Here is a 12,741-nt window from a genome sequence, read left to right on the forward strand (position 1 = left end):
TTGCATACCTTGTTTAGAATCATGGTGCAAGTTACAATTTTGTGAATTTCTGATTGGTTCGAAATTGGTTTCGCTCAGGAATTTGTGGCTTTTGTTTAAACTTGTTCATACCTATTCGAAACGACCCTGTTATAGCAATCCATAAAAAAATATAATTATCGATCTTACCGGTTTTTGTCGTGGTTGATGGAGGAAAAAATCCGCTTAAGTTGTTTATTTAATAATCTCAAATATTTAAGAGCGATTTGATCGACAGCTGGTTCTTGAGGCAAAGTTGTTCAAAATGAGGAGATTTGGCATTTGATATATCACTAACGTTTGTACGAGAAACGTAGGCTACATGCTTGTGTAAATGTTAGTAGCCTGTAATAATTATTATACGGCAGAATATAAATCACAGGATGCACTTAATTATGATTAATTATAAAATCGCATTTTAAAACATCTCTGCAGTATTTATTGCAGGGGAAGAATGTTCTCGCTACACCTGACCAGGTAAAGCCAGCAGGTGTGAAGCAGATACAGACACGCGCGGATCTCGGCCCCGCCCCCCGCTATCCGTGCGCGGCTGTGATTGGTTCCCACCTGTGCGCGAGCAGAAACACCGCAACACCGGGGCGAGGTGAGACTGTCCCGGCTGAGCATCACGCAGAGGCTTGTTTAGGATCTGAGGGAGTCTGGAGACTCAGGATGGTGAGCTCGCGAGTGTGCAACTACTGCTCGTCATGTAGGCTACTGTCTACTTGTTAATTGTTGCTGCAGTTTTCTCTCGTTAACATCACCAACAGGTCAAAACTATTAAGATACGAATCCGAGTGTCAGGCGGAGGTCAGATAGAGCTTTGTTTTTTTGTGTTTTCTCTTCTGTAGAGCTGTTTGTCTGGTACTTGTCCTTATATTTGACCCTTTGTTGTGTTTTCCTGCACACACACACACACACACACACACACACTCTGTTCTATTGCTGATAAGAGGGACATTTGTATTTCCTCTTGTGTCAAAAAGACAAAGGTGCGTTTGTTGCTTTAATCTCTTTTCTTGGTTAAAAAACATCCATTTTATAGTCTAAACAAGCACAGGCTTTTATTGGTTATGAGTTATAGTGTAGTAATAATTTTCACTGTATGCAGTGGCAGATGTCAAGTCAAGTCTGCTTTACTGTCAGTTCTTCAACATGTACAGTACATACAGAGAACTGAAATTGCGTTACTCTCAGACCCTTGGTGCATACAGTTAACATTACACACTGACAGTAGACGTTCAAATACAGATAAATACAGTTTAAACATATGTACATACAACTATACAGATATACAAATGAGGACATTGTAGAAAAATAAAGAAAGAGATAGATAAAGTGGCATAAGGCGCCTGGCAGATAGAGTGCAAGAACCAGTTAAATAAAAACAACACTGTGGAGATATATGTGTAGTGCAAGAAGAGCTTATCAGTCTGTTAAAGTGACAAGTTAAAGTGACTGTTCGGATAGTTTTATCAGACTATCCGAAGAGGTAGTTTGCAGTCAATGCTGGATGAGGTAGTGATCAGTCCAAAGCTGCACAAGTGACAGGTGCTGGTCACAGATTTTTAAGTGGGGGGGTGGAAGGGTCCTGGGGATGTGGGGAGCTGGGGGGGTCGTAGTGTCAGAGTTCAGTGTTGCATGGAGTAAAAGAGGGGAGGGGGGGGGGGGGCAAGGACGGGAGGGAGTTCAGCTTCCTGACAGCCTGATGTATGAAGCTGTCCTTCAGTCTGCTGGTCCTCGCCTGGAGACTCCGCAGTCTCCTCCCTGATGGCAGCAGACTGAAGCTGTGTGTCGGGTGGGTGGGATCACCTGCAAGGCGGAGGGCTTTGCGGGTGAGACGGGTGCTGTAGATGTCCTGGAGGGAGGGGAGAGAGACACCAACGATCTTCTCAGCTGCTCTCACTATGCGTTGAAGTATTTTTGCAAAACATGAGTTTCCTGAGAATTGAACCTGTGACCCTGGCATGCTCAAGCTTTTTTTTTTTTTTTTATTAAATTTTTTTTTTTTTTTTTTTAACTGCTTTCTTACATATTTGCATCAAGATTTTGGTTATAAAAATCTTACATCAAGACTTTAATTGATAAAGCAATTAAAATTATGTTCATGTCACACTGCAGTATGTGTGTGTTAGATTTATTTGATATTGATAATTTGTTGTTAAATGAATTGTAAAATAGTGTTAAATTATTGCAATTATTATAAAATATTATTAATTATTATTATTAAGTATTTTTTAAATGTTCTTACTCTTGCGTTTGCTATTTGATGCCGATATAGTCAAATTATATATAATGTGTGTGTATATATATATATATATATATATATGGTATTTTACCTGTGTGTGTGTTTTGTGTTGTATTCAGGTCAATGCTTCACATAGTTTATCACATTCCCAAAAGCAGCTTAATGAAGCTGTCAGACATTTTCAGGACAAATGAATTTGTGTCTCCGCTGTAGATGCGTTTCCTGCTGCTGTTCAGTCGTCAGGGGAAACTCCGGCTGCAGAAATGCTTCACGGCTCTCAGCGATCGTGACGAGAAGAAAATCATAAGAGACGTCATGCAAATGGTGCTGGTCTGACCACCGAAGTCCTGCAACTTCCTGCAATGGAGGGATCTGAAGATCGTCTACAGGAGGTCAGAGGTCACCACCTTATCGCATGTGCTTTCCTCTTCATTGCAATGCTTTCTGTAACTTTCTGACTCTGATGCTGTCTCCCATAGAATAATTTAACTCGACCTTTGACTCAAGTTAATGATCAGCCATCAAGCCCTAAAGCATTATGGTGCGTATACAGTCTGTCTGCATGCACCTTTTTTAGATCTTTGCACATTAAAGTATCGCAAGTCGGCATAGTCAGAAGATACTACTAGAACATTTGCATGTTGAACTTTGACCTGCAGAGCAATTGTATTTGAACCTGATGCATCTTGTGGCATTTCTGTTCGTCTGCTCTCCTAGATTAAGGGAACTTTGCATGGTAGCAGGCTAGCAGGTTTGAAAAGGGTTTGATAGTCCTTTAAGTTCATATGATTCCTTTTCTTAAAAAGGTTCCTTAGAAAGCTCTATTCAACTAAATATGGTTCCTCATTTGAAGACGAAAAGCTTCTGAAAATAACCAGTGAAAAATGTATCGTGTGTTGTATGTAAAAACATTTAGTGACTCAGAGCAGCTTGAAACCCAGTGACACTGACCTCTGACCTCTGTCCTGCAGGTATGTGAGTTTGTATTTCTGTTGTGGTTTGGAGCAAGGGGACAATGAGCTGCTCATACTGGAGCTTCTGCACAGATATGTCGAGCTGCTGGATCAGTACTTTGGCAATGTAAGTTTAAAAACTGGAGTTTATTTGGCGGTTTTAAAGAAATTCATACTTTTATTTAGCAAGGATGCATTAAATTGACCAAAAGGGACAGTAAAGGCATTTATAATGGGACAAAACTAAATGTTATGTGTATTTCAAATAAATCCTGTGCTGTTCTATTATATAATAAAATATATCGTGGTTTCCACAAAAATATGAAGCAATGAATAATGATGCTGAAAATTCAGCTTTGCATCACAAGAATAAATTACATTTTAAAATATATTTAAATAGAAAACACTTATTTTAAATTGTAATAATATCTTACAATTTCGCTGTTTTTATTGTATTTTTAGTTAAATAAATGCAGCCTTGGTGAGCAGAAGAGACTTTTGAACTTTTGAACAAGTGTGGCATAATAGTTCAGAGTAATATTACTCATCCGCTTGGTAAGACTTTGATGTAATCAAGAGCATGTTAATGTGTTTTCTGAATCGTTTGAGTCATGTTTTTATGTTTTTGGCATCTAGATCTGTTTGCATGTGTTGCAGGTGTGTGAATTAGACATTATTTTTTAACTTTGAGAAGGCTTACTTTATCCTGGATGAGTTTGTTATTGGTGGAGAGGTGCAGGAGACATCCAAAGCATCTGTGGCCAAATCGATGGAGGAGGCAGATTCTCTTCAGGAGGTGAAACACACACACACACACACACAAGCTTACTGAGAAGGTGATTCAATATGTTCTCACAGATGTGGGTGTACTATATGTACACAACCTGATCCTGTCTGCTCGACTGTTTGTTTTTCAAATAAATTATTACAGAGGCATTCATGAAAGTTATAACCTCATGAATATACTGCATGTATTTAATTCTTCCACTGGTCAGATGTAACACAGACACATTGGGTTTTGTCCTTATCTTTTGACAGACGATGGAGGAGTATATAAACAAACCACATACTGAAGGAACGTTCAGATCATCACAGCCATCACCTCACTCCTCAAAAACACAATAACAAGAACTTCATATGCTGAATGTATTTAATTGAGCTTCCATACAAAGTCACAACACTGAAATGGCAACAATTTGCATTAGCAAGCATTTTAAACTACTTTTGAGAATGTGCATTAATGGAGTCAGTATATATATATTTTTAAAAGAAATGTATGCTTTCATTAATCAAGGATGCATTAAATTGATCAGGAGTGACAGTAAAGAGATTCATAGTGTTATAAAAAAGATTTCAAATAAATGCTGTTCTTAATTTCTGAAGTGTCATGTAACGCTGAAGACTGGAGGAATCACAGAAAATTCAGCTTTGCATCACAGAAATAAATTACATTTTAAAATATATAGAAAAGTTATTTTAAATTGTAATAATATTTCACAATATTACGATTTTTATTGTGTTTTTGAAGAGACTTCTTTTAAAAACTAAAGTTTTAAATCTTAACAAACCCACACTTTTGAACTGTAGTGTACATGTGGGATATTTGAATACACTGTGAAATTAGCCCTCTGGTTTCTGTCCATTGTGCAATAAATTTTATTTTGATTTAATTTTTTATTTTGTGCAGACAATCAGTAAGTGAGACAGATCTTAGATTGAACTGAAACTGAAAGAAAAAAATTAAAAAATCTAAAAGGTGTTGTGTTAGAAGGACTAGCCCAGCTACTGACCCAAATCTGGAATGTTTTTTTATTTTTATTAAATAATAAAATGCATTTTAATAACAGTATAGACTTTTTTGAGAATGTATGAATTGTAGTAGCACAAATACAGCTTATTCTATACATCCATTTAACTATATAAACACATTTTCATGAGACAAATGTAAATGCATTTCAGGGTTGTTATGACCCTGGTTGCACATGAAACCGAAACCAATCAACAAAAAACAAACAAAAAACTTTGCATGTATATCATGCAAAGTTTGCAGAGGTTGCTCGGCAGTGAGAGAAGCATTGCACAGAGGACCATGGTGTGAACAAATGCTTTATTTACCTCTGCCACGTCACACATGACCTCATTACACGCACAAGATACTGACTGACTGAAAACATAACTGGCGTCGTTAAGAGGGAGAAAATCTGTGTGTGTTCATATGTTGAAGAGGTAAAGCCGGCTACTTTTTACATTGTTCTATTCGCTATCTAAGAAACAAATTCATTGGGTTTACTAAAATACTCTTTTTTTCACTATACAGAACAAGAAATGAGAAAAGCTGGAGCACTACATTGACTAAACGCAATTAGGGGGTATATTTGTTTCAAAATATTTTATTATATGACAAACTTCAAACAGTGAATATAATCGTTATCTACACATCTACATTTCAGGGACTGTTTTGCCCTCAGAGTCTGTTTCGTCGGCATCGTCGCTCTCCGGATCCAGATACCGCAGGATTTGCAGCATCGTGTTGTTGTCTAATCCCGCCGCTGCGTTCTCGTGATTCGCAGGTCTTTTTTCTGGTGCACTTTTGTCGAAGTAGTCGGCACGTTCGTACACAGGCTGATCCTCGTCACGTAATGGCGTCAGACGTGCACGTCTCTGTCCATGTGCGAACATTTCCGACGCCAGGTAATTAGCAAGTTCATCTTCCTCACTGGCAGTGTCGTCGTAATCATCCCTGCTGGTTTCCCTCTCGTAATAACTTGACGTTTTTGCTTGCGCTGGTCGGTTGTTTTGTTGCACTGCGTTTACCACCTCAAGGATGTTCATGATGTCCTGGGCGATGCTGTTGCCCTCCGATGCCTCGAACGGCCGTCGGTGAGGTGATGCGGCGAAAGTCTTTTGAGCAGCTACGTACGGCATACGTGACTTTGTTGGGATTCTGAATAAATCCTTCTGCTTCTCGTTCTGGAGAAGCTCAAGAACTTCCTCCGGTGGGATTTGTAGCTTCTGTGAGATTTTGATGATCTGGGACAAAGACTCAGGGAATGTGCTATGCACGGGCTTAATTTCCCTCTCCTCCTTGTCGTCCTCCTCTTCCTCTTCATCTTCGTCTTCATCTGCATCTTTTTTCTCTACCTCTCGGTCACTTTCTTGCTCACTCTTGCTGGACTCATGTCTGTTCTGCTGCTCCTGCTCTTTCTTTTCTAGGATTTGCAGAAGGTAGTAGTCCAGAAGCTTTGCAATGTCCTCTGACTCCTCCTCTTTTCCTGTCTGGAACCAATTGGGTTGGTTGGATCTCTTGACATCATCGTCCTCTTCATCCTCCTCTTGCTCATCATCCTCAATGTTGTGATTAAACCCATGCCTCTCTCTTTCTCCCTCTTCGGTCTCTGTTTGTTCCTCCAGAGGTGCCCATTCATCAGTTCCCATGATGTCCTCCAAGACCATCTTCCTCTGCCTGTACAAGTCGTTATCATTATCATCATCTTCCTCAGCATCCTCCCGTTTGCTGTTGGCCTTAGATGCAGAGATTCCACTCAGTTCCTCAAACACAGATTGAAGGGTCGCCAGCTTCTGGGGTGTGTACTGTTCTTCTGCATTCTCGTTGGTCCGTTTGAGAGGCTGTTCCTGATCCTCCTCATCTTCAAACATGAGTGGGAACTTTTGGTGTCGCCTCCGGCTATCCGGATTGGTCCACGAGGTCCTCCCGTAATTCTCAGCTGACGTTTCCACTTCTAGTTGTTGCTTTGGTCTGGGGAAGGGGTGGATGGCGTATCGAGGTTGAGATGGTGCGATGACCTTCTGGGAGGTTTTCTGGGGCACCATGTGTTCCTCGGTCTGTTGTAGTGTGGTAAGCACTGCTTGCAGCAACTCTTGAGTTTTATCTTTCTCTCTTTCCTTGCTTTCTTCCATGCCTCTATCCATTCGGGCAGGAGCTGCCAGTTGCAACATAGAGTGAACGCTCTCTATGTCGTCTGAAGTGTCTTGCTGGCGCTCGTCGTCAAGAGGATCAGGTGCGGTTCCCTGGCTGAGGCTTTGGATGTAACGTAGGGCTCTGAGCATCTCGGCACTCGGAGGAGGACGATGCTCTCTTAGCGTGGCCCCTTGAACTCCACAAATGATAGAAAGGAAAAGGGGCAGAAGAAGTAGCGAGGGGAGGACAAACACCCCTGTTGCGCAGCATCTAGATGATGACAACATGTTTTACCTGAGAGAGGGAGCGAGAGAGAGGATAAATGGTGAGTCAGACAGTTTTTCATGGAAACTTAAGTATAAAAGCTTTCACTGGGGTGGTACCCTTTTAAAATGGTTACTAATATGGAGATTTTTGGTATTAATATGTACCATTTCGGGGTAAATAAGGTACAACCCCAATGACAGCTTTTGTACATTTTAACACAAATATGTTTGCGCCAACAATTTCATGTATATTGATAATTTTGTGAAAATAAAGGTATGGAAGCTTTCACTGGAGTGGTATCCTTTCAAACTAAGTGCTAATATGTACCATTTAATGTAAATTTAGTACCATTTCAAGGTACAAAGGCGATAGCTTTCGTACATTTTGTAACACATGCACACACACACAGATTTGTTTGCATTAACAATTTCATGCATATTCATTGTTCTGTCATCATTGTCAAGTTCATCTCATTCCAAACCTGTACGATTGTTTCAGTGTTTTTGTCCATACAATGAAAGTCAGTGTTGTTTGGACCATATTGACTTTCGATGTATGTGCAAAAATACCTTGTTCAGAATACCTTCTTTTGTGTTCCACTGAAGAAAGAAAGCCACACATGTTTGGAGTTACACACAAGGGTGATTCAATGATGACAGAATATGTATCACCTGGCAAACTATTCCTTTATCTTCTTACAAAGACCTACCCTTGATGGCTTACTGCAGTCTTGTTTACAATGCTTAATTGATCATCGCAGGTCTAGCTCTGTTTGCATCTCTCTCTCTCTTTCTAGCATCTGTTGAAAGCCTGTTGATGAGTGTTTGCGGAGCACTCAGAGAGCCCGCGCTGAAAATCTCATTAGTTTCTAAATTGCTGCCGCGACTAAATGAGTCATACCCCGTTGCTAGGATCCGCGCTGCTGTTGAACCGCAAAGTGCCGACAAACGGAGAGGAGGAGAAAGCCCCGGAGCACGACATCTTGCTCACTTCAATCTCTTAGCGGTTTATACTTGTTTTTTAAGTGGAAATGTAGTATTTAGAACTTTAACGTGGAGATTTTCCGTCGGGTTTGTTTTTAAATGTGCGCAGTGTTCTAAATGAACGATTTGTAGAATTTAAAATAAACACAAATGAGCTTTAAAATAATAATTGTGCGCGAAACTGAGAATGTTTTTACATAAGAAGCTTTAATGAATCCTTTTTTCAGCTTTTAAAACGCGTGCTTTTTTTTGTTTCATCTTGCTGTTTATGAACGCGCGTCTCGTGCGCGCAGCAGGTTGCTGATATATAAAGCACTCCATACGCGTTTCTAAAGACATAACCCAGATATAAGTGATGCATTTCGTCGTAAAGAACGCACAAATGAGTGTTTAAAGGCAAAAACTTCTTACCTTTGCTTTAGGTCTGTTTTAACGGGGAGTCGTGAGTGCGTTGCGCATCGCTCTCGCGCTGTCGGTGTGTTTATGGCTGTGCAGCACCGTGAGCACGAGCGCGGAGTCTCTCTCGTCAGCACCGCGGACAGCTCCGCCCGTTATATGAGACGCCACCTGATTCGTGCGTCACTGAAACAACATACGCAAAAGCGGCCACGCACACGCACACACACACACACACGCACGCATGCCAAGCAATTCAAGGTTATTTATTTGGCATACAAACTCAAAATAAATGCATGCATGCATGAACTTGAATTCGTCTTATTATTAATTTTGCACATCAAGAAGGGTGATCCTTTATAAAACGGAGAGACCCCCCCCCCCCCCCACCCCCTCATATGATTGTAAAGCGCTTTGGGTCTACAGCAATACACAATAACGCGCTATGTAAATGCATCATTCTTTCATTCATTAAAAAAAAATCACCTATTTTCATCATCACCATCAATTAGATTAAACATGATAAGTGCAATGAACTCTTCACTGTATAACTATGGCTTCACTTTGATTTCAATTTAAAACCAGCAATTACATTTTAGTTGAAGTTTAGTGGGTTGGAATTTTGTAGTATATTTTGGTGGTTGCCATGGTTATTTTTTGTAAAGAAACACAAGAGTGCCTCTGATTAGAGGTTTCAGTGCCAAAAGGCCCCTGGCGAAGAAGAAACCCACTCATTATGACCTTCTCTTATCACGTAAAGAAAGAGGAAGCTCTCGAGTCTGATTGTGATGATATGATAATAGTCGATCACTGAAGAGCGATGGTACTTTGCTTTTGATCCGCGTGCCCAGAATGCTCTTGGGAGATCTCATTAGCTCGTCTTTTATTTGATCATGAAGCTGCGGTTGTGCCAAAAATGCTATTTAATCCTTAAAGCATATTGAACATGAGGTAGGGGAAGCTGAAAGCATCTCTCTCACGTGCACACATGCATCTCTTATGGCTGGCTGGCTGGCTGTGAGGTTCTGGTCATGTTGATTTGACTTCATCTGTAAAGCGTCTGGCGAGCGATGAGTCACAGCGGAAAGCCGCAGAGCAGAGGAGGGAGAGATGTGTGAGACAGGGACTGACGGAGAGGAAGTCAGGAGTGTTTTGATGGGAAGTGTGTCTGGGACAGGGTTTGCCGCTGTGGGCTCTGGTTTTGTGAAGTGAGCATATGTTTGGCAGTGTGCCAGGAGCTGGTAGGAGGGAGATCTCGTTCATTCAGAAATCCTCTGCTCTGCTGCTGTGGGTGGCCCACTCATTCACAGTCTCATTCAGAACAACACACACACACACACACACACACACACACACAGAGTTCAGTGGGATGATGCTGATTGGGCCACAGCTACAGTCAAGCATTTATTCTCTTCTCATCTTTTTAATCACATCAAGTCTCGCCTATCCTGACTTGGCTCTTTTCTTCTCTCTTCATTTCTCCTCTATTCTCATCTCTTCTTTTTTCCTCTTTCTTCTCCTCCTCTTTTCATTTGTTTCTCTTTATTCTTTGCCTCTCTTCTCTTCTCTTCTCTTCTCTTCTCTTCTCTTCTCTTCTCTTCTCTTCTCTTCTCTTCTCTTCTCTTCTCTTGTCATCTTTTTCATTTGTCTTCTAATCTCTTTTCTCTCTTCTAGTCTTCTTTTCTCTCTTCTAATTGATTATTTATCTTCTCAAATCTTCTCTTCTGCTCTTTTTTTCTCATTTCATATCTTCTCTTTTCGTCTTTATCTTCTCATTGCTTTTAGTCTTCGTTTTTCTCAACTAATTCCATCTATTCTCTTCTTGTCTTTTAATCATTTGATCACTTCTCCTTTCTTTTTGTCTTTTCTCATCACTTCTTATTTTCTGTCATTTCATGTCTTCACTTCTCATCTGTTCTGTTCTATTCAGTTCTGTTTTTCTTCTCTCATCTCACGTCATTGCTCTGACATCAGTGTATGTGCCTAAAGCTCGATCCTGTGTGTGTGTGTGAGCAGGTGCACCATTGTTGTTACTGCACCTTATTTTCATCTGTGTCCTGCACATTACGGATTCAGTAAACAATTCATGTAGACATCCTGTGTGTGTGTGTGTGTGCTCCATTTACCTCTTTTGTTATGTAAGTGGGCTTTTGGGCTAAAAACAGCTTGTTCTCCGGCTGATTCTGAATACAGCGTGACGGATGAATTGAATATTTCAGAAGACAAATCATATTGAGAGAGGATGGAAGAGTAACAGAACACACACACACACTGATCAGAGGGGGATGAGGCATGTGTGACGTGCATGTGTGCAGTACGAGACGGCCTCGAGCTGGAGTTGCTTTATATTCAGCCGCTTCAAGGATGGTAAAAGACAGCAGTGTCTAGCCCTGTGCATATTACAGTCTTGCAAGACAAATTACTCATTTTTGTTAAACGCTACTCTCACAACATTTTATTGTGCCCCATCAAAATGTTATATAGTTGCTATTTTTTCTGCTTGTTTCAGAGTGCATAAAGCCTTGATTATCTTGAGATGTTTTCAAGTGTTTGAAGAATGCATGACATTAGCTTGTATGAATTTGACATGCTAACATACATAATGCAACATGCACATTACCATAAAGCAAATTCTTTATACGTAATACATTAAAAGCTGATGTAAAAAGTAATTCAAAGCACAACAGGTTAAATCGCCAACTAGGGGTGTGCGATATGACGATTTTTGATCGTGGATGATAAAAATGTCTCCACGATCTGCTTTTGAAGAAATATCGTGGTATCGTGCTACAGCACACATTATATCATCTGCAGTGCCTGTATATTAGATGCGTGCATTTAAAGGGGCAGTACTAAACATGCAGCCGACTGTCATTAAAGGGATAGTTCACTCTAAAATTTAATTTCTGTCACTATTTACTCACTCACATGTTGTCCCAAACCTGTTTTAATTTCTTTCTTGTGCTGGACACAAAAGAAGATATTTTGAAGAAAGTGGGTAACCAACAGTAGCTGGTCCACATTGAAAAAATAAATAAATACTATGGAAGTCACTGTGGACCAGGAACTATTTGGTTTTCCACATTCTTCAAAATAGCATGTAAGTTCAGCAGAAGAAAGAAACTCATTCAGGTTTAAAACAAATTTTGAGTAAATGATGGTATAAATATAAAACATTTTGACAGAATCAACAGACAGATGACAGAATTTGTATTCTTTACTGTTAACACAAAGAGAAAAAAATAACTCACTACTCTTGACTGAAAAAAATGCAGTTGCTTTAATAGGAATCAGTCTATGTAGTGTTTTATTTTTATATTTGTTCATTCAATTTCTTGAATGCTCCTGATAATATGCATATTGTACCTGAAAATAAAGCACTGTTTGTTTTATTTGTATATTATGTGTATTTGTAATGTCTTTCTTTGTACTTATTTTTTAATAACAAAGATAAAATAATTATTTTTTTTATCTTTGCCCACTTTGGCCTAAATATCCACCGTTCTTTTTTATATTTTGTTACCTTGAAAGGCGTTGTCTTTATAATAGGGAAATTAGTTTGGCTGTACTGTTCAGACAAAATAGTAAAACCAACATGACAAAGAATCGGGATTTAAAATCATGCAATCGTGATATTAAAAAAAATAATAATTGGGATATGATATTTTTGCCATATCGCCCACCCCTATCGCCAACTGAGATATTCTGATGGTGTGCAGAAAAATGAAAATTAATCTCCAGAGATGTAAATTAGGCTACATTAAAGATTGAAGCATCTTGTTGATTGCTATTGATTGCCAGTTTGCAAAAACAAACACAATTGTGTTTAATGGACATGCATTGTTCTGCAATAAATATTCAAATACACTCTGTTTCAAAGTGTATCCACAAGACTGATAACAAATCAGTGTAAGTGCATGAGTTGAAATTATAGTGTGTTTGACAAGAGTTTCACTT

General features: G+C 39.6%; 1 protein-coding gene and 1 pseudogene across 2 annotated transcripts; one reads left to right on the forward strand and one right to left on the reverse strand.

Annotated features, from left to right (window-relative positions):
• The first annotated feature begins 2,479 nt into the window (after positions 1-2,479).
• Positions 2,480-4,344, forward strand: LOC306851239 (AP-1 complex subunit sigma-3-like; annotated as a pseudogene). Its single transcript has 4 exons — positions 2,480-2,658; positions 3,238-3,346; positions 3,877-4,015; positions 4,258-4,344. The product of its transcript is annotated as an AP-1 complex subunit sigma-3-like (transcript).
• Positions 4,345-5,039: 695 nt separating this feature from the next.
• On the reverse strand, positions 5,040-8,916 carry LOC306851878 (secretogranin-2a-like). Its single transcript, XM_079388365.1, has 2 exons — positions 8,800-8,916; positions 5,040-7,432 (listed from the first exon to the last, which is right to left on the reverse strand). The coding sequence occupies exon 2, from the start codon at positions 7,423-7,425 to the stop codon at positions 5,659-5,661; it is 1,767 nt and encodes a 588-aa protein (XP_079244491.1). The 5' UTR covers positions 7,426-7,432; positions 8,800-8,916; the 3' UTR covers positions 5,040-5,658.
• Between the last annotated feature and the right edge of the window lie 3,825 nt (positions 8,917-12,741).

This window comes from Barbus barbus (genome assembly GCF_936440315.1).
Source record: "Barbus barbus genome assembly, chromosome: 31".
NCBI lineage: Eukaryota > Metazoa > Chordata > Actinopteri > Cypriniformes > Cyprinidae > Barbus > Barbus barbus.

Bases quoted from the DNA above. Each gene is read 5' to 3' on its own strand.
- LOC306851878 (XM_079388365.1), bottom strand. From the start codon at position 7,425: ATGTTGTCATCATCTAGATGCTGCGCAACAGGGGTGTTTGTCCTCCCC.